A 21,925-nucleotide genomic window follows, 5' to 3' on the forward strand; every position below is an offset into this window, starting at 1 on the left:
ATTGTAATTTTAAATTAGGCTACAATGTGTTTGTAGGCTGCTTTATTTTCTATAAGTAGCATAGGCCATATATTATAGGCCTACCTGAAGCCTTTCTTTTAATGTGGTGTTACATATGCATACATTGACAGGTACCACTTCAAACACTTTCAGTATAATTGCATTGCATGCTCAAGCGTAGACCAAATCAGTTAACTCAACTTCAACTTAAGTTGATATTGTAAGTTTATCTAAGGTAATGTTGAATTATGCTTAAATCTCTTGAAAACAGGAAGTGTGTCCACTGTTTTCAGGTGAGGAAACTTATATCAAGCAAAACCAGATACAAGTGTTTATCCTCAATGACAGCCTGAAAATCTAGAAAAAAAAATTCTGGTAAGGCTTGTTACTTTCTTTTGTGTGTCCTTGTTATGGAGTAAAATGTTACAATTAAATAATGTTGTGTGTCTAGTCCACCCTTTGCATTTGGCCAGGTAATAGGACACCATGGCATGCATTTGTTTCTGTGCGGGAGCAGCAACAGTATCATCATCATGTTCCACAGCACAGAGGTTTCCATGGTGAGGCATTGTAGCATTTTTCACCTGCTGCAGGAGAAGATGGCTAGCTTAACCAGAGAGTTTCAGTAATGTAAGTGGGACAACAGTGGTAGCCTATCCAATATGACTGCAGTGGTAAAAAAGCTGATCCCAGCCCGTCCTGTGGGCAACGACTCTCTCCTGTCTACCAACATCCCCTTTATGGAAAGGAACGATCCAGATGCATACTCAACACGTTTCAAGGAGGACTTCCAGCCTTTTTCCTCCAAGAAGGCAGAACCTTTCTGTCCAGCCGCCCCAGCCCAGGTTGACCACAAGGACTTGAAACACATCAAGGAGTACCTGACAGAGGCGGTTAGGTCCTACCACTGTCACCCATTGCCACAGATCACCCGCACCCCACGCTGGACCACGCTTTACACCAACTTCAAGATGCAAACAGACCCTGGAGAGGTTTCTTTCCTCACCACACAGTCCCAGAAATTCCAGCCCCTGCCCTTCCAGCCCCCTCCCGCTCCCATACGACACAAAGAGACCAAGAAGTTCCAGCATGACGAAAAGACCCCAGAAAGCACCAAACAGGCCTCTTTTACTTCACACCATCGCTGTCCTGTTGTAAAATCCACGGCTAAACATCTAGGTTAGTGACAGCATTCTTAATTAATTATTTTTCCTTATATGATTGATGTGAACACTCATCAAAGTCAACAAGTGTGTAAACATGCCAAAAAACTGTCAGCCACATCTGTGTGAGGGATCATTTGTGAATCCTGCAGAGTGTATTATTTTAAAACAATAAAAATGTTCTCTGTAGAAGAGGGATTTCCCACAATCAAAGGGGACAGGCGCCGTCACAGTTTTGCCTCCCAGTACAACGACACCTTCCAGGGAGCCTGGGGCAGAGCAGCGAAACCTGTGGATAAGGTAACACAGCAGTAGCATTACAGCTCATGACCAACATCATAAACATGGCATGAATGAAAGCCTGCTTACTCTCAAGGGAAATCGTTGCCATAAGACGTGTACACTGATTTTAGCATTGTAAGTATTTCTACCTCATGTCTCTGCTGCTTGAACTATTTACTCCACTACAATTATATACCCTATAGAGTTTGTATATCATTTTTGATACTTTAAGTGCATTTTACATTTTGTCATTTGATTTAAATGTAGGACTTGAACGTAGGACTTTTCCATTTTTGAATAACTAGTGAAAATTTAAAATGTTTTGACCCCAAAATTTACATTTTTATTGTATTGTATATTAACATCCCTTGGTACGATTACTGGTTCAGTGGCAGTGGAGAAGTAATTTTATAACAGAGTTCACAGACGCAGGTTACACCAAAATGCAGGTCAGCCATGTCCATGCTATCCCATGCGATACGCACAATAACCTGAAGTACCAGCACTGTCAGCTTTGAGTAGACACAAGAGTGACAAGGGTATTGACCTTTATATGAAGCTTTATGTAAAATTAGTGTTATTAGCACAACACCATGACTGCGACTGTTTTAACAATGTCCTTCTTCAGCACTCTTCAGTGGCCATGGGTGATCCTGAGAAGATAGTAGAGAGAGGGACGACCCACGCTGCGTCATTCAGCTGGCCCACTGTCTGCAGGTCTGACGCTTTTCTGCCTTACTGGAAAAACTCCCCCACATGACTCAGATTACATCCTATATAAACAGATGTCAAACTGTGGAGGGAATCACAGCTGCATCATAGTGTCACCCTTCAGATCTCTTATCAGACCTCTCTTGGTTTCACTTTCACTGCATGCTCTGATTTAGGATGCCAGGAGGTTTAAGGGTATTTTAAATGCAAAAACTGGCATTTGATTGACTCAAATGGCTCAAAGTTTTCAAAGTGATCTAAAATATTGCTTTTCAGAGTTATTATTATCACTCCGATGTTGAGTCCACACAAATATAATAAAAGCCTGTTTTTGATACAGGCCACCTGTGGCGAAGGAGCGTTTGAAGCTAAACCTTGGAAATTTCTCTAAGGACTTATGGTCGTCCACTTCTAGAGAAGCCTTTTGTCACCACAAGCTGGGTGAGTGTTTTATGTGCAAACAGGCTTCTGCATTAAATTAGGTCTACTACTTGAATTTCTCAGGGTGAGTGTGTTAACAGCGCAGCAAAAGCCTGTGTTGCAAAGAAAACTAAGCAGCTCGGGCCTTCAAATACCAAGGCCCCCAAATAACATGTGTAAAATAATTTATTAATTGAATTTGAGAGAAAACTACTCTAAGCATATATTGTTTGTGCTAACTGTAATGAAAAATGTGACTTCTTTCTAACAGATACTGATATTTGTTGACTCTTCTGTACATTTAAACACTGGATAGTTATTTTAAGTGTTTAAATGTTTGATCACAACTTTAAAATTGTTTCATATATGCTGCTCGTTCCGCTACTTTTCTGCACATCACCTGGATGACCCAGGTGATTAAGACTGTGTGAATGTGTATAATGCACAGTTTTATTACATTAGGGGCTTAAGTTTTTACACTTTGTAGCCTACATTTTTCTTACCTTTATTCTAAACCAATCAGACTAGGATGAAACAATATTGACAGATTGATGAAAAGATAGATGAAATTAATCTATCTCTGTTATTCTGCCTGGATCTATTTTGTTTGTATCCAGGAGATCCAGTTGTGGTGACATGGAGGAACCAAAATGTCAGTTCTTTACCCGAGGGGGACACCGATACAAAGCGCAACAAAGAGAGGATGTCTGTCAGCACCAACAGGCTCTCCTTCTCTGATGTGAGATAACAGATCTGTTACATAGCTATTTAGTTTTTGTAATTATAATATTTTTGGGAAATAATAGCATCAATCGTAAAAGTGAACATTTTTCACTTTAGATTGATGTATGACCTCTACACACATGTTCCTACAGACTTTGGAGATTATTTTGATGGAGTATTTTATGTTAAAAGTTTTGTGCAGTGATCCTTCTGTGTCATATTTGGTCATGCTGACTATGTTGGTCCCTGTAGCTGAAGCCCACAGAGGGTCCAGTGTTTGTGCCCGGGCCTGACCTGATGACCAAGAGTCAGGTACAATTCGGCCCACCCTGTCTGTCGGGCCTCTGCTACACGACCACGGCCAAAGAACACTACGGCAAACAGGACGCAGAGAGGGCCAGACCAGCCATCCAGCCGCCGAGCAACATACTGAGTGGACCAGGTAATGTATCTGTCATGTTTGTTTGTTTAAAGGGAAGTGCATGTAGATTTGAAATGTGTTTTGTCTGTTGTTTGGCAGAAAATGAGCTGAACCTCAGCATCACCAAGACTGACTACATCCCTTTGAAGGCCTGCAGACAATTACCTCTTCCGTCTTACCGTAAGGTAATAGCACTTTAACAGTACAAATAGTTGTACTTGTGGTAATATTAGTAATAGACCAGCAGTTTTATTTAGAAAGTTGCCCGTTTGACTGATGCACCTGATACGTGTTTGTTTGTACATGGGTTCCTATTTTTCTCATCACTCAGCATAATATTATATAATAATACAATATTGCCTGCATGTCCCTCTCTCTCTGTTAATTGTAGAGCAACATCAAGTTTCCGATGGTCCATCAGCACTTCAGCTCCACCCAACGTGAACACTACAATGCCAAACCTTTGATCTCGCAGCGTCCTCCTGGCTACAGCCATCTCTGCACTCACTTTGTCATGCAGTGACTGAGAAGCACAACTTGTTCCTGTGTTCTTGCCCTGATAACAGATATAAAGTGAAATCAAGAGTCAAGAATAGCCTTGCTGATATTTTTATAGAAATGTTTCAAATGTGCAGCGTATTTCACATATTTGATATGCTCTGGACCCTAGACTTTGAAGTTTGTGTTTCTCTTTGTTAATTAGCATTAATTATAGTAAACTCAGAATCGCATATTTTCAAACTGTTGTTTGGACAAAAAAACGCATTACATGCGGTTTAACACTGAGATACAAACATTAAAAAAGACAAAGTTAAAATAGAAAGGCAGCTGATCTGAAATTATTTACAAATATACTTTTCACTCAACATGCATTTATTTTAAATTATGCAAATAGATCATAGTATCGGTTAGATTCGGCTTCATCATGTGACTGGTTGTCGGGCTTTTAGAAATCCAAAGTCGATGTAGAATTCCTTGGTGAAAAATGTAGGAACGTGGATATGAAAATTAAAGACCTAAGCAATTTTGAGATGTCAATTAACGTATAGCCTAGCCATCAATTACACAGAATGACTACTATATTTTCCAGAATTCTTTTCAACAACTACAACAAAAGTTGTGGCGTTGTCATATTCTATTAATACTATTATTCTATTTAAGCACGTATCCAACCAGAGCCACTTTGTCACATCATCTCTCAGTTTCGTGTGTTTTTCAATGAACTGCATAAGAATGATAACCTTAAATAAATAAATACATACAGACGTGTTGACCCAGAACAGTTCAGGGGCCATCAGAGTGTGGAATGTTGGAGCAGTGTGCAGCTTTAGCGGTTAGGTGGCTTAAACATAAACCTAGCCTCGTCTGTCAGATCTAGGCCAGGGAGGGAAGTCCTCAGACTGTCCTACTTCCACCATGTTTACACTGTCAACGCTAACTACTAAGAAGAAGGTTAGTGTCTGTGTCGCAGAAGGATTCTCATCCCCTCCTTCAAGCATGACTGACCACAAAACTCTGTGAAAACAATCTGTGTGTGTTGTAGCAATAACACAGCCTTGACCCTAAGATTCAGGTTCTGCTGATAAAAAAAACAGTTGGCAGGCAAGCAGATGTAAATAAACTGAATCTGGAGTTCATCAACCTAGTGAAAAAGCAACAGTTCAGGTATGGGCTGGAGTGTCAGCCGGCCAACAACCTCAGGTCCAAGGGGTACAGCTGCAGGAACAAGGTTTAATATTAAATTAAACTCCAGAATAGACGAGTTTGATTTTGCCTCTCTCTTGTACCAAGAGCAGTACCAAATGCAGACTTATTTCAAGACAGATATGGTAATTAAAGACCATGCAATACATTAAAAAATGAGTAATTATTTACAGAATTCAGACCATTTTTATGCACCGTGCTTTTAATCACACCTATAACGTTGCTAATTTGCTTCACATACGGAAACAAAATGTATTTAATGGAAATGTTGTCTGTGGGTGTTATTGTGTTCTGTGTTGCTGGATATATGGCTGTGTATCATTGGTAAATAAAAAGTAAGCTCCGTGCTAACGCCAGCTCACCAGCTAACGTTGATAACACAACAAACAGTGTGTCTCGCTGTATGGAGAGAATATAATGTATACAATCATCATTTCAGATACTTTATCAACAACGGCATTCACTAGTAGGCTAAAAATCATCATCATCATCATCATCATCATCACCACCATCGTTCCTTTTTTGTCATTGTACAAGTACAACAAAATCACAGCAATCACCCCGCCCACATATATACCACATTTAGTATACAATAAGACAGACATAAGGTGGGAGGAAAAGGGGAGAATAATAAGAGAAGGGAGGAGAAAAAAGACAGCTCCCAGACTTGACCCTGTGGGGAGTACAGTGTGAGACTGGAAAGAAATGACGTCACTTTTGCCATTGATATTTATTGGGCTTTCAATTCTATCCATAATTACATTTAAGATATAATGAACATTCTGGAGATCTGTAATGTAATTCTTACTAGGAAAATTGCAGTTGTGCATATCCATAATGACAAATTTGCTGTGTGTTTGATTATAAAAAATAAAATGAAATACATTACACAGCAAAATCAAAAGTGTTAGATTTCCAGTGTTGGTGTTGTGTGTTAAAAATACAGTGTCAATTCAACACTTGTTCAGTCTAATTCAATGTGAGAGTTAGTTCCTCAAAAGAGTTGGTGTTAATCCAGTGAGTTAAATCCAAGCAACTCTGTTAAGTGTTGATTTCACACTTAACAGAGTTGGTCCCAGAATTCCAACATATCTGTGAACTTTCTCTTCGCTTTGTTTGACTCAACCGAGTGTAAGTAAATGAAACGCAGCATGTCTATTTATTAATACTTTGTATGCAATAGTATTTAATATGTGTCGTAAGTCTCATGGAGTCCTGTCTGCACCGTGACCATAGACCGTGATCATGACAATGTGTCATGTTGAGGCTACCATGATTGTTGTATGCTATGTTTTTATGGGTGCATTAATGTTTATTTAGCACAAAAGTGTTAACATATGTATATGTTTGGATAACTGTAGTATTTTTAAAATGAGATCAACTATAAAAGATTTCTATGTTGAGTTATATACACATTCTCCACAGTGTTGATATCATTTGAGCCTTATTCAGAGTTAAAAACAACACACTGACACTTTGACACTACACACTAGTGTTAGGTAAATTCAACACTGATGTGTGTTAAATTTCAACTATTGAGAGTGTTGTTCCAACTCTGTCACAGGGATAACTGTTTAACACTTCCAAAAGTGTTGTTTTAACTCCCAGGGAGTTGAATTAACACTTCCAAGTGTGCTGTGTATGGATATCTGGAATGTTCTTTCATTTGGGATATCTGAAATTAAAATTATGACTGGTAACAATTGTATTGCAAATGTATGAAATGGAAGTTTTCCCCTTGTAAGAATTATAATTACAGATATCCAGAAAGTTCATTCTACAGGGTTCCTACACATTTTCAATTTTTTATTTTCCAGACTTCTCTGAATACTAATTGTTAGATGCTTATTATGAAATAAATGTTTTTTTAAATCCAACTTTTAACAGGTATGTTAAATTCTGACTATGTATGTCTGTATGTTGCCAAGTAATTACAAAACATTTTTACATACTTATTGTAGCTCATATAAGTGAATTAACTCCAAACCCAGACATGTTCAATGCACAGCATTTTATTCAAGCTAAATGCTAAAATAGTGAAATTAATAACCTGTGACAACTACAGACAGTAACATAGGGATGGACAATTAACCAGGAGCTACAAAAGAAAACACAAGTCTGTGCTTCATTGGCTTTAGATGGAGTAAACACACTGTAAATAAATACATAATGATAAATAAAAAATGAATAATAAACAAAATGTAGACGACACAAATAAAAAAAAGCAATAAATGCAAATCGCAGTTTCAAGGCAAACGGTAACCTGACACCATCCTTCAGCCAGCTTGATTAATTTCATATCATCTGCAGGTCGGCTAAGCTGCGTTAGTAAACTTGTTTTGATTTGTATATATTAATATATTCTATTTTAGAAAGCGAAATAATAGTCTGGAAACAACACAAACATTTTTCCAAACTCTTTTCCCTTTTTCCAAACTTATCCAGATCTAGAAATTACTCAAATGAAATTCCGTACTTTTCCATACTGCGTAAGTCTATGGTAGGAACCCTGAATCCAGGTATCTAAACTATGTAATTGTGAGTATGTTTAATTGAAAGCCCAATACACACGAATGGCCAAAGTGACGTCACTTGTACCAGTGAGAGTGACGTTGTGGATATCTGAACTGTTCTTTTTGACTAAGAAGAACTGAATTACAGATATCATTACATATCCAGTCTAGCAATTAAATGTAAACGCTTGCAATAACACACACGCTTTAAATTTGAAAGCAGGAAGGTCATCTTGTTTTGCTACGTCACTTGACCACGCTGTGACGCGTCCTCCTGCCTTCTAAAATGGGCGGACGTGACTCGCGCGTGCTCTTCATCATTGGTGTGAAACAGAGAGCTGTTGTGTTTCTGGGCGTTGAAACCTGCCTCCGTTTAACACGGCGGAGCTTCCATTGAATATCCAGCGGGACTGAACTCACGGTTCGGCCTCTCCACCGTGAACGTCGTCCGTGAGAAAGACCACTACGTTGCCCCAGAGCCGCCGGTGAGTGCTTAAAGACTTTTAAACGTCAGCTCAACGGTCACTAATGCATTTATGAAACCTAGTCGCGGATCTCAATCCTGATTGGCTGAGACCCGCTCTCAACCGTTCATAAAGATCCACACAACAGAAGATGTAAATATTATTAGAGTCGCTGTGGCAGAAGCATGACAGGCAGTTGTTTTTACTATCTTATTTAAGCCACATGCTGGTGTCTGGAAGTAGATGCTGCTGTTATTTGGGGCAGCATGTTTTCATACATATTCATCTGAATATAACACAACACAATTTCATTCTAAGTGTTGGTATATCAGTGTAATTACTTTGTCTTGTGTTGTTAAAGATCACAGACAAAGAGAAAAATCTAACATTTTTATTATATATGTAATTGAATATTTCTAAAAACGTGTTTAGCAGATTACACAACAGTCAACCAGGGTCTGGGATCCTAAGAGGTTATAATAATAGTGTTATAACCTCTTTAACCCCACCCTAAAAATAAGAGTCCTAAAAGAAATTAGCAAAAAATCACAATGTATTCAGTTTAATGGCAAGTGCATATTTAACACCATTGCATGATATCATTTTAAAAAGTTAATACAGCATCATCCATGCCTCCAGCTGGTGTGGTTTTGCCACAGCACCTGAAAACCTCCACTTCACATCTTCACTCATAGGAATGACGTTGAACACCATAAAGTCGTTCAAGCTGGAGCTGGATGGCCCAGTTGACGCAGCGTTCACCGGAGGGGAGGTGGTGTCCGGCCAGGTCGTCCTGGAGCTCCGGAGGGACACCAGAGTGCACGCCATGAAGGTGCAGGGTAGAGGGGTGGCCACGGCACACTGGCTGGAGAACCGCGGCATGAACTCCGTCTATAACGACTACACCTCCAAGATCACATACTTCAGGAAGAGACAGCATCTGATCCGAGGTCAGCATGGTTAATAGCCTATTATGTGTGCGTGTGTGTGTGTGTGCGTGTGTGCGTGTGTGGGTTTTTAACCACAAGTAAAAACCAGGTAAATTACAGTTGCAGCTGGTAAGGTTGTTCCAAACAAGTAACCAACTAAAATTTCCATATTATTCAAAATAAAAGCATTTTAACAGTGCTTATTCAGGGAAGGGAGCCAATCCAAATGTGACTAGTAATAAACTATTGAATATGACGATTTGAAAATGCAGAACCGTGCCTTAATTTGTATAGAAAATGGGGGCATTTTATATAATTTGTGCTGACCTTGTTGTAGTTTTTGTATTTTATGTGTCCCCTACTGTATCAGTATACAAATCCTGTGATATACATAGTAACTTCACATCAGCATGTATTGCAGCTGGTGGATATAAAAGTTCTCTCTCCAGTCTGAATAATGTGGTGTAAAACTGCTGATTTGCTCCTCCATGTGCCAGCTGGTACCCACTGTGTCTTGTAATCGCCGCAGTTTGCAAAATGAAGCCACCTGGGCCAAATGTGTTGCATGGAAACCTGGGAGAGAAGTCGACACTGGCTTGTCCAGATACATCTGCCAGATAACCCAATCCTAACATTAAACACAAATCCATTAGTGCAGAGTCCAAATAAACACAACTGGTTTACTGAGTGCCGTGTTGTACAGGACATAATGCCGTAAAGTGTGAAATTCTCCCGGTGTGGAAGGCAACAGGCAGCTTCAAATCAGACAGAGAATATAGGCCATAGAGGCTGAGTAAATAAACTGTACACAGTGGTTAATGTTTCATTAGATGCTCTGTAAACATCTGAGCTGCTTTGACTCCTCAGTCTGGTCGAGCAGGTAAATATGTGTGGAGGCTGTATGCGGAGACTCAAATAAGAGTAGGATTTGTTGCTTGCAAAGCAGTTATTTGCTGCTGCAACACCAACTGTGTATGCAGAGTAGGTAAAGGTGCACTGGGCAGGTCCTGTTTGTTAATATCTAGCCCACATTTCAGCCTTAAATCTCACACTGCGACTACAAAAAAGTAACGCATCATCCATTAACTGAGATGCTGTACTACTGGGCTGCAACTAACAAATATTACTATATAATATCAAGCATGTCATTTGCCAGTTACTAGAGCCAAGTTGCTATTTTTCTGACTGCTTACTTATCCCAGACATTAATGTGACAATATAATGAGATGCAAATAAGCAAGCAAAAAAACCCGACTTACTTTATGAATTATCAGCATTAATTATTGAATCAGTTTTATGTAGATGAACTAATTTTTGTTAAAGTAATATTGTGTTCTTCTGTGTTAAAGTGTGGTATTGGTATGGTGAGAAAACTGCCTCACACAAGAAGTGACTCAAAATCAAGACTGAAACAGGGAAATCTGGACCAGTCGAGGTGTGTTTAAAACACCTCTCATTCATCTGCAGGCTTCCTTTGAAATAAAGCACAGAGGCATTATCTACAATAAGATGATATAAATCTGTCATCTGTCAGAAATGTTGGAACAGCATTTATGCCGTAGTATCTATCCTTTTGATATCTGCTGATCAATAAGCAGCATTCCTTTAGCGGCAATATTTGATTCTTATTTTTTTGCATCATTGGGGTGAAGTACATTGATTTGTGTAGGCTAGACTTAGTGTCATCAGACAGATTTCTCAATGATGCAGGTTTGTTGGGGGTTGCAACAATACTGGTTTTGCTTAATTCAGCTTTAAATACAGATGGCCAAATTACTATGATGATGAGATACACTATTAATAAAATGTATGAAGTCAAATAAAACCATAAATAATAATAATATGTATTTTAGTAAAAATACAAATTAATAATATATATATATATATTTTTTAAAAGAGATAAATAAGAATATCCAGAATATCTGACAAATCTATGCGACAGATTCATAAATGGACCTTATTCTTTAGTCAAATTAGATGCAGTTTGGTTTCCTGGATGGTGGTCGATTGCTTTGGGTAGAGAGGTTGTGTGGGTGGTTTGAACTGTAAAATTCTCCCAGACCGACATTCTGTATAGACTTATGTTGTCCGCAGAATCTGTCCAGGAAATAACAGTGCTAATAGTTTTTCAACCTTCTCATACTGTATATACACTTCAAAAAAACTCCCAGGAACAGAAATGATTTATTGACCTAAGCATGTTTGCATGTGCGAGCCACTGGACAAAGTGGTCAATGTAAATGTTAAAAAGCAGAAATAAGGATGTTGTGGTTGTGTTTACTTGGGACAAGAAGTGTGGAGAAAGTCAAAGACAGAGGAGAAAGGAAGGAAGGAGGAAGGGGTGGGGGCCGTTTTAAAAATGCAGGCTGCGTTGCCGCGGCAACCAGAAAAACAACACGTGTCCTTCCTCCTCCACCACACAGCCCGCTGCTGCTGCAGCAGCTGCAGCTCTCCATTCATTCTATATTAGGGTGTCATTTTCAACTCCGTTATCTTTTTTGTTTCTCATAAACTATTTCACTCGGCTGATTGTTCTTCCCTTTTAAAGGCAGGAACGGTTCTGAGAGTCAGTTCAGTTACAGTGGAGAGGTTTTGTTGGGTTTTTAGGAGTTGGAAGAAAAGAAAAGCTGCTTCTCATTCAAACACTGCTGATGAATTACAGTCTGTCAAGCCCCTCTTTGCTCTATATTATGTGGGCCTTCAATGTTAATATTTGTTCAACAATGTTGTGAACTCAGCAGCTCTTTAGGTAAACAAAGAGAAACTCACACGGACCAATATGTTTACTTTAGTCTACAGCAGTGGTAATGTGCTTTCAGCCATGATTAGGGATCATACCGAGTCATCTGCACAGCAGTTATCAGACCCATCGGTCTGTGAAGACCCACGTTAGTCTTATCAGGACCGTGGCAGGACCAGGCTGCGGCTCATGGTCACCAGCAGATGGCGTACCGGACTTAATTTCACCCAGAAGTTCCTGACTGTATTTCAAGCAAAAGCTGACAAGTGATGCATGGGACACTGGCCTCCTAAATATGACAGAGTTCTGATGCATACATACATACATTACAAAATAACTGAATATACTTACGGAAAGATGCACGGAAAACCTCCTTGTACTTGATACTTTTATACAAACCTGCAAGGAAGCTCAATTGGAGAGCCCCTCCAGAGTTTCAGTTGCACTTTATTGTTCTGCAAACAAACATCTACCTAGTCTTACAGCTCGTCGCATGCAGTTTCAAACACACGTCTCCAGTCCGGTTCAGGCTGTGTAAAAACAAAAACATCCTGGTAGTCCTGCAGCTGTGCACACCGCCTCCACCTCGCCTGTTGGTGGCACTGAAGAGCTTATTCCTTACTCCCATGGAACAAAGGAGTAAACAACTTTGTTTTTCTCAGACCAATCTTGATTTTTCTTCTGAGGACTGAATTGAATGAAGACAGTCTCCCTGTTGATACATCAACCAGTGTTTGTTTGGCTGATTTACCGCAGCAGAGTTTTGGTAGAAAAATCCATTCTGCTCAGAATCCGCTTTGTTTGCAAATATTGGAAGTTAATTTGATGTGTAAAGAAAAGGCTGCATCTGTGATATGATTCATGCAATGTTACATTGCACACATTTTTTTTTATTCTCGGACTTGTTTTCCTGGGATATCTGTGTGGCGGGCCTTTTATTAATTAAGTTAGAATCACTGCAGCTGTTCTTCATACGGTGGATTTGGTGGACACAAGTTGCATGCATTTGTGCATAACTGTGTGTTTTCCATGTGCTATGTAACGGTATGTTCAAAGCGACATGGAAGAAGTGGAGTAAACAGCTTTGGTCCAGAGTGAAACTATTTTCCTCTGAGCTGCACTGGGCGGATCTCTGCCAGACGAAGGCATGCCCAGTAAGCCTGTTTTCTTCTAAGAACCTGTAACCATCAATCACCAGCAGGCCATGTTTTCCTCTCTGCTGCCTCCACACCCAGTCTGCATGTTTATTATGCTGCCTCCAGGCTCGGTCCGGAAATATGATGATTGTGAAAAGTGCTTTTTACATTACACAAGTTACCCAGCTAATTGTATATTGGGACTGAGGAAGTGAGAATTTTACACTTTTGACCGCAAACATTGTGTTTTTTAGCTTCATAGTGGTTGTCATATTTGGTAATGCGTTGACAGTATGAGGTTATTTTGTTCTTTGTCCACATTGTTCTAATGTTTTGTAGCTGTTGTCGAAACCAAGATGGCAACCTGCTATCCGGTTGATCAGTAAACGAAGGAAAACACACAAGCATCTTTCTTTATTATGATGCGTAAAACAAAACAACAACCCACCAGACACCAACTGTGTGGTTTCAAACCTGGATATGAGGCCAGGTTTTAAGCTGCAGCAGCTGCTTTCTGTCATCCTCCACAATGTTTGAAAGTATGTTCATCATTGAAAACAACCGCTGCTGCAGAGTTTGTACAAACCCAAAGTCTTCTAGTGTTCACCGTTTGAAACGTTCCTGATTAGTTTTTGTTATTTAGACCGAATAAAGTCGCCAAATGCAGCCACATTTAGAAGCGCAGCACTGAGAAGTCGGTGCCAAGGAGGAGCACCTGAAGGCAGCGCCAGCCTTCAACCCTCTCCTGAGGCCTTACATAATTTAGAAACCCCGCCCACTCGCTCAGCCTGCAAATAGGGCTGCAGACCGAAAGTGCTGCACAGTTTGAGCTTTAAACAAGAGAATAAATGTCATTGCTGTTTGAAGATCCACTTCAGCACATTGTAATATACTGCGGAGCAAGAAGAAAGGACTCACTTACTTTTGCGTTTAAGAAGACTTGCACCACCTGCAAACATGATTTTCGACAAGTTGAAAAAGTTTGACATCGTCTTCGACTCTCCGGAGGTGGACTGTCCTCCGGTGTTCAGCAGCGGAGACGTGGTGTCCGGCCGGGTGGTGGTGGACCTGTCTGGGGAGAGTCGGGTGGAATCACTGAAGCTTCACGCCGAGGGATTCGCTAAAGTGCACTGGACCGAGTCCCGGTCCGCCGGCTCCAGCACCGCATACACACAGAACTACAGCGACGAGGTGGAGTACCTGAACCGGAGAGAGGTGCTGCTGCAGGCAGGTCAGTCCGCTCTGCAGCCGTGGTGATGATGTTTGGGGACACACCACTGAGGGTCTGTCAGCTCTTATCAAAAATTCAAACCCAGCGTCCTCTCTCTGAGCGCATGCCAAACGAATGAAACAACAGTGAAAGTGGTGTATTTGTCTGGGGGACACTGTGCTGGTTGTTTGTTTGCAAACTGAGAATGGTGTTGTTTCCACGATTTAGGATGTGAGCTAAAAGGATCATGGACGTAGTCGTGTTTTTTCTGCTTGTGTCAGTGTAGTGCACTCACACTGAAACGTGTTTTTGTAAGTGGATCGTTGTTTTTCTTCTCTTCTCAGATGTTGAGTTGACTCGGTTTTTAAACTTGCTGATGTGGATGAAAAGTGTGTCTGGGTCATGTAATACTCTGAATAAAGTCAAAACTTAAGTTCACATGATTTTATTGGGAGCCTCTGGAGAGATGGTTTCTTTGTTGTTGGCTACTTCCTTAAAGAAGTAAAACAGAACATCCAGAATCAGCACAAAGCAGGGATCCAGTCTTTTATTGACTAAGGCATTTTTAGGGGACTGTTAGTCGTTTATTCTGCCGTTTGATGAGAAGTTTTAAATGGTTCTGGATATAAAAGTATTCAAAACAACTACAGTATATAGGAAGGGTGCAAAAAAGTTGCAGCAGCTGTCTTTCTCATTGTGAAAACATCTGTTGAAAGAAATGCTCTGACATCAGACTTTTCCTCATTCGAAGAAACTCCTGGGGTTGTTTTTCTCTCGACAGCGAGGTGGGAGAGCCTCAGGTTTCTGCCTTCATTCATTGGACACAGAGTTGTTTTGCTCAAGTGTAGACAGGAAATTCACTACAAGGACTTCGTCGGTTTTATGTTTCCCTGATGGGTTCAGTCTCACTGCTTCATTTGGTATTTTATACAAACGTATTTGCTAGATAATATTGTTAAAGAATTTGGGTGATGTCTTTTTGTGTGCACAATAAAATAGAGCAGAAGCTCATAACAACCCACTTGACCCATTAAGAGGATTAGACAGTGACAGTATTGTTATTTAAATCAAGAAAGAGCTTCCAGCTCACAAAAGGGACACAAAAAACACATTGTGGCCTGTTAAACGCAAACACGTGTGCCTGGACCTGTGCAGCAAGAGAGAGGGAGAAAAAAAACGAGCAGTTGAGACGGGCTATATAATACAGCTTGAGGAAAACATGTTCTCTGGCCACACAATGGAGCAGGAACCGCCCCTCCGAGCAAGCACACATGCCATGTGATTGCAGATAAAGACAGAGAGATTTCTATTTCAACAAGTCATACTTTAAAGATCTGTTGTTACTCTTTCACCTAGTCAACTGTTGCCCCAAGACTACTGATGTGTTTTTGTTTTTGTTTTTAAAGTTTTAACTAGTGTTATTAGGACTTCTTTTGAAGTAATTTGCTACCATTCATTCTTGATTCACAGAATCAGATGATCTATCCCAGGAAAGCTTAGGACACCTTTATTATTTAATTATGTTGAATTCATTTTTTTAATCAGTGTAATATTTATGTACGCTTTATGACACAAACACACAGGAGGAAACTGGTCATAAATGAATTGAAGTTACAGTCCTGTATTCTTGAAATCAAACCAGAACCAAAGCAACAAGTGAATTAACTGTAACAGATTTTTTTTCTTGTTTTCTCCCCCTCTCCTTAGATAATGGTGAAGTGACTGTCCTTCCTGCCGGCAAACACGAATTTCCATTCAGCTTCCAGTTGCCTGAAGAGACGCTGGTCACCTCCTTCGAGGGGAAACATGGCAGCATCCGTTACTGGGTCAAAGTTAAGCTACACAGGCCGTGGGCCACCGTCAAGAAGATCAAGAAGGAGTTTACAGTCATCGAACCCATCGACATTAACACGCCCGCCTTACTGGTGAGCCTCTCGCATTTTCCGATTGTCTTATTACACACTTCATGGTTTTCTGGCCGTTTTGAGGCACCTTGCTTATTTGGTTTCATTATTCCTAGGCGCCGCAGGCTGGAACGAAGGACAAAATGGCACGGGCATGGTACCGCAATTTTGGACAGGTGTCTGTAACAGCAAAGATCGACCGCAAAGGCTACACACCAGGTGAGAGGCAAACACCGAAAATAACTCCCTCTAAAAACAGTCATTGAAGGCCAGTTTAGAAGTCTGTGGTTTCTAACACACTTTCCCTCTCTGCAGGTGAGGTGATACCCGTCTTTGCCGAGTTCGACAACTCTACCTCCAGATCAGTTGTGCCCAAAGCCTACATCACTCAGACACAGACGTTCATCGCCCGCGGAACCATGAAGCAGAAGCGTGCAGTGGTGGGCACGTTGTGCGGCGACATCGTGGGGGCCAGATGCAGGGAGACGTGGCACGGTCGCGCCATCAAGATCCCGCCTGTGGGTCCCTCCATCCTGCAGTGCCGCATCATCAAAGTGGAGTACATGCTGAAGGTAAGCTCAGTCAACAGTGGCTGTATTTCTTACTAATTCTAATTCTATATTTCCGGTTTTCATTCACGCTGCAGTTGCACTACACATAGACGTCATTAAAAGTTCTCCTCTTTTCCTCCCACCAGGTTTGTGTTGATGTTCCTGGGTCATCCAAGCTGTGTCTGGAGCTGCCGCTGGTCATAGGCACCATCCCCCTCCATCCCTTCGGCAGCCGGACCTCCAGCGTCAGCAGCCAGTACAGCGTCAACCTGGAGTGGCTGCGCATGGCCATCCCCGAGCAGCCTGAGCGTAAGTGTCCTTTTAAGACTGCAGTGATGACAGACAGACGTGTGTAGGTCTAGATGTGCACAAGAACCCAGTTATTAAAAACGTTGACTGTTTGCAATGACTCAAACAAAGCAGGAACAAATGCAACCATCTCTTTTTTTATGGTCCTTGTTTCTAGCAGACCTAGAAGAGATGCAATACAATAGAAATACGCATGAAACTCATTTTTGTCTTTTTCATAATTTTTTATAATCGTTAGCTACTGTTCAAGTTTGCTCTCTATGATCATCATAATAGCCAAAATAAACTAAGAAAACTGCATACTGATAAACAGGTTCCACATGCTTTTCAGATTAAACAGTGAATTGTTTTTTCATAAAGTGGAAAAAGAGAGCGATATTTTCTTTGCTTTTGGTCAATAAATATTGTCTGGTAACTCAATAAATTACTACTTTACTCTAGTGTTTGGACATTTACTGTTCTGTTGAGTCAGACCAGTGGACTAATTCTGCTTCTTTCACTGCAGCCCCTCCAGATTATAGCTCTGTGGTGACAGAGGAAGAGGTTGAGCAGCGCAACAATGCGGTGGTCTCGCAACCCGCTGAAGACCTGAGTGGGATCCTGGAGCGCCCCCTCAGGGCTTTTGTCCAAGAGTTTCGCTTTCGACCTCCGCCTGTGTACTGCGAGGTGAGTCACCACACACTGGAAACAGCACCCTTCTAACTATACCCACTGGTTACTTAGTTTGAGTTGATTTGTGGAGACTTTTTTTCAACATACTATACTATGACTTTTTTATTACTTTTGTTTTCAACCCACTTAACTAAAGGAGAATCTTCCTTTGTTTTTCTGTGGGAATGCGGATCTTTAGGATCAATTCGACACATTTACAAGTACAAACTGTGGATAGGATAAATAACTTGGCCTGAAAAAAAGTCTGTCAAAAGAAATTTTTTTTTAGCTTTAATCCCTGAAATCTGTGGGAGTAGGCAGAATGTATCCTAGTGCTGAATGTTTACTCAGATCTTTATCTTATGTGTCTTTTATTCTTATGTTCTGCCTACAGGTTGACCCCAACCCTCAGCCCTTAAACATGAGACCTCGCTGCATGACGTGTTGAACCATGAGGCCTACCTGAGCGTCGAGCGATTTAACTGAAAGAAACGAATCAAGAGATTTGTCTTCTCCTGGATTACTTCCCTCCAATAAATGGCATCTGGTACCACCAAGTGTCGTGGGGTAGGGACTGGAGCGCAATGGAGAGTTCAGGAGACGGAGCTCACAGGAACTGGATATGCGTGGAGGAGCTGCCACTTTGTTTCCAGTTTATAAAGAAAGTGGACGCTTTCCTGTTCTGCTATGAGGAGAGTAACTTCTCCACATCAGTTCCTGTCCTCCCCAAGTGATTTTTGACTCATTTGTATAACAAAGTGAGCTACAAATACCTCCCAATCAACGATTCCCTCGTAAATTTTGAGATTTTGGGTCATATGGGGGGGGGGACATCACTTGATATTTGTCAGTAGGAGAGTTTGAGTGCACCTGGTGTTCAAATGTTTGGAAAAAAGCGCTATTGATAAGTCGACATATGTTTAGAAACACATTGTCATCTTTGAGTGGCGTAAAGAGAGAAGTGCAATTATTGTCTTAACTTTCCAACTCACCTTGTCCTGGCAACACAGTAGATTTACCTACATTGCTATGCATTGTGATTATTTCTACCATTAAGCACATACTGTATCTGAAGGTGTGACTGTGGAGCAGACAAGTCAAGTAAGCCGATGAAGATGTATTTTATGCATGCCGGTCACAATATGTAAAAGGGAAAAATACGTATGCCTTAATTATCTGCAGTTGGAGATTGCATGAGAGTTTCAGGGAGTCGTTCTCTCATAGAGATGAATAGAAATGAATGTATTCTGCAACAAAAAAGCAGTAGGATTGTATGTGGATGAATTCCAAGAAAGGTGTCGTGTTAATGCAAGGTTTAAGGCTCTGAATGGTCAGATAGCTGTGGTTGTTGATTTTAGCACAGTGATAAAAAAAAGGAAGAGCAGTATAAAACTGCACCAGGCTCATAGATTAGCTCTCCCAGCTGCTAAACAATAGGAGGAGGAGATGGAGACGTCTGAACCACGTGGTCTGAAGCTTTTTGATGGGAGCCAGATGCTTTGGTGCTGTGGGGCGCTTTGAGACGCTCAACCAGATCGCAGCTCAGCGTCGTGTTTTAAGCTGGAGATGCCACTGAAATGTATGGACAAAGAACATTCCAAAAAAACTGTCTTGAGGATTATGTTTTCTCCTCAACTTCCAAAAAAAGTAAGTTAAACTGTTAGGTGTTTAAAAGAAGTCTTCAGGGTCAGCTGTGCGATTTCAATGGCACGCACTGAAAAAAAGCAAATATATTTTTATACAAATTGTTGATTCAGAATCTTGCCAAAGTTTTTTAATTGTTGTTTTTTAATAAAAACTATAAAAATGATGTTTGTCTTCAGTGTTTCCTTCAAAACCATTGCTGGTATGTGAGCTGTACATTTTATAGTGAAAATAGTAGGGGTCCTTTGTTTTGCATGTTGCGTGCCAGTGAAATGGGACATCATGTTCAACAGTGTGAGTCAAAACGATATTGCCAAAGGCAAAAACGAGCTACGCTCAGTGAAAACAATAATTACAGACTGAAGTTTTGCCAGTGACAGCTCAAATATTGAGCACTTACGCAATCCAAATTTTCTGCCCCTTAAAAGAAAAAAATAATCTAAAGTTATTGCTTCTCGTCACCACTGAATCATCTGTCACACCAAGTTCATAGATGGATCTCATTTAGTGTCCTCTTGTACAGTTTGTACTAAGGATCCCAATTATTTCTTTGCCACACGTAAACATATGAACAAACAAGCAGTTCAGCGAATTATACGCAGTGCTACACAAAGCTGTAAACATGGCTGAAGGCCAAGGTGAAGAAACTCTCGGGTTTATTCACTGAATCGTCTTAAAGTAGGAGGACAGAGAGATACTCAGTGCAGTGCGGAGGAAGGACGAGAGTTTCATTGATCTTTTGTACTTTGCGTTGGTGTTGAGTTTGCCAGAATGTCAGATCAAATTACTTTCAAATGGAAGTAAACCCAAGTGTGAATTAGACAAAATAAGCTCTTTTATAGATCAATTTATAAGTAATTAAGAAAATGCTTGATAGAAAAATCAATAAGAAAAATGAAACATTTGGTCCAAACTTAATCTTAATCAAAATAAGTGATTGCAGGTTTTCCTCTTTCTCCTCTCACCACATGACGCCCAGAGGTCAGACACAGCAGCAAATACAACGGTGCAAATACATTTGTGTGTCTAGTCTCAACTACCCTCTGTACACAAACATACTGAGCACTGACACCTGGCAGGAGTCTTTCACTGTATTTCAGTTTGTTTTCAGAATTGCATTTGTGTGGCACCATCTCACTCGATCAAGGAAATGACACAGGACAAGAAACATGAGACGATAACTCTGATATATTCACATCTTTCATTATGATTATTACCAACATAGTAATAATAATAACAACAGGAACCTTGGAGTGTGTCTGGTGGCCTTTGGCACAGACTTCTGAGGTCTCCCTAGTGTGCACTGCAGTGACCTCACAGTGACCCTGTGTGGTTTCTTACGAAGGACCCAGTGTACAGACGCGACAACAACAGACAAAAACAAGTTATTTCATTTACATGGCATCCTGCGACATCCACCTTGTTCCTGTAATCCTTGTGTGATGCCGTTAATTGATGCCCCATCAGAATGAGTCATTTAACCTTTTAAAAGGTTTCGTAACTTTGGTTTCGGCTGTCGTCAAACCTGCATTGCTGGTTTTTATAGCTCAAATATTCTGTTTGTATGTAATCATTTAAATAGTTTTTTTCCATTACCAGTTCACCTCTATACCTGCGTGTCTGAGCCCGAAAGCACATCACAAACCACCTGAAAAAGGGCTAATGAAACAGAACACATAAGAAACAGACAAGCACACGTGTATACATTTTACAAGGAGGAGCATCAACTTCAATGTTAGTAGTAACTTTGGACTTCTTCACGATGGTATGCTGCTATTTGCAGCTGCGTTGACAAAATGTTAATATGAGTTTTATTGAGTTTCAAAATAATCATGCAGTTATGATCTCTATACCCTTGAGGATCCAGTCGAATGTCAGTCAGCCTTCACTGTCCGAGTTACTTGTAATCAGGAATGAAATGTAACTAAAATAACTAACTAAACTATAAACTAAACTAAGCCGAACTGGTCATTTGATTCATCAATGAGTTGACTGAAAATAAATTGATTAAATTAATTATTCTATTTAAAAATATTTCATGGTTCCAGCTTCTCAAATGTGAGGATTTTCTGCCTTTTTATTTCAATAATGTTTTTTAAAGAAGAAGTGTAAAGGTGTCTTTTTGGGCTCTGGGTAATAGTGACGGCATTTCTTGATATTTAAGTCTTACAAACCAAACAATTTATCGATTAATGGAGAAAATGATCATAAGTTGCAGTCTGATACAAAATAGTTTAAAATGAGTTTCAACTCAAACTACAAGAGAAAAATGCTTCTTACACCTTTACACATTATTAATAATATTCTATTTATTTCATTTATAGTAGTATAACAGTCGCATGGGACATTTTTGACAGAAAAGGATGATTGTCTGATTTTGGAAGGAAACTCTCTGGACTGTGGATTCTCATACACATTGTAACCTACATACCTCCAGTCTTGCCCCGGGG

General features: G+C 40.3%; 1 protein-coding gene across 1 annotated transcript; it reads left to right on the forward strand.

Moving 5' to 3' along the window:
• The first annotated feature begins 14,041 nt into the window (after window positions 1-14,041).
• arrdc2 (arrestin domain containing 2) lies at window positions 14,042-19,635 on the forward strand. The gene is made up of 7 exons (XM_083911347.1): window positions 14,042-14,437; window positions 16,124-16,341; window positions 16,437-16,539; window positions 16,636-16,892; window positions 17,018-17,180; window positions 17,686-17,846; window positions 18,226-19,635. The coding sequence occupies exons 1-7, from the start codon at window positions 14,164-14,166 to the stop codon at window positions 18,277-18,279; spliced, it is 1,230 nt and encodes a 409-aa protein (XP_083767473.1). The 5' UTR covers window positions 14,042-14,163; the 3' UTR covers window positions 18,280-19,635.
• Window positions 19,636-21,925: the final 2,290 nt, after the last annotated feature.

The sequence above is a fragment of the Echiichthys vipera genome, assembly GCF_963691815.1.
Source record: "Echiichthys vipera genome assembly, chromosome: 3".
NCBI classification, from domain to species: domain Eukaryota; kingdom Metazoa; phylum Chordata; class Actinopteri; order Perciformes; family Trachinidae; genus Echiichthys; species Echiichthys vipera.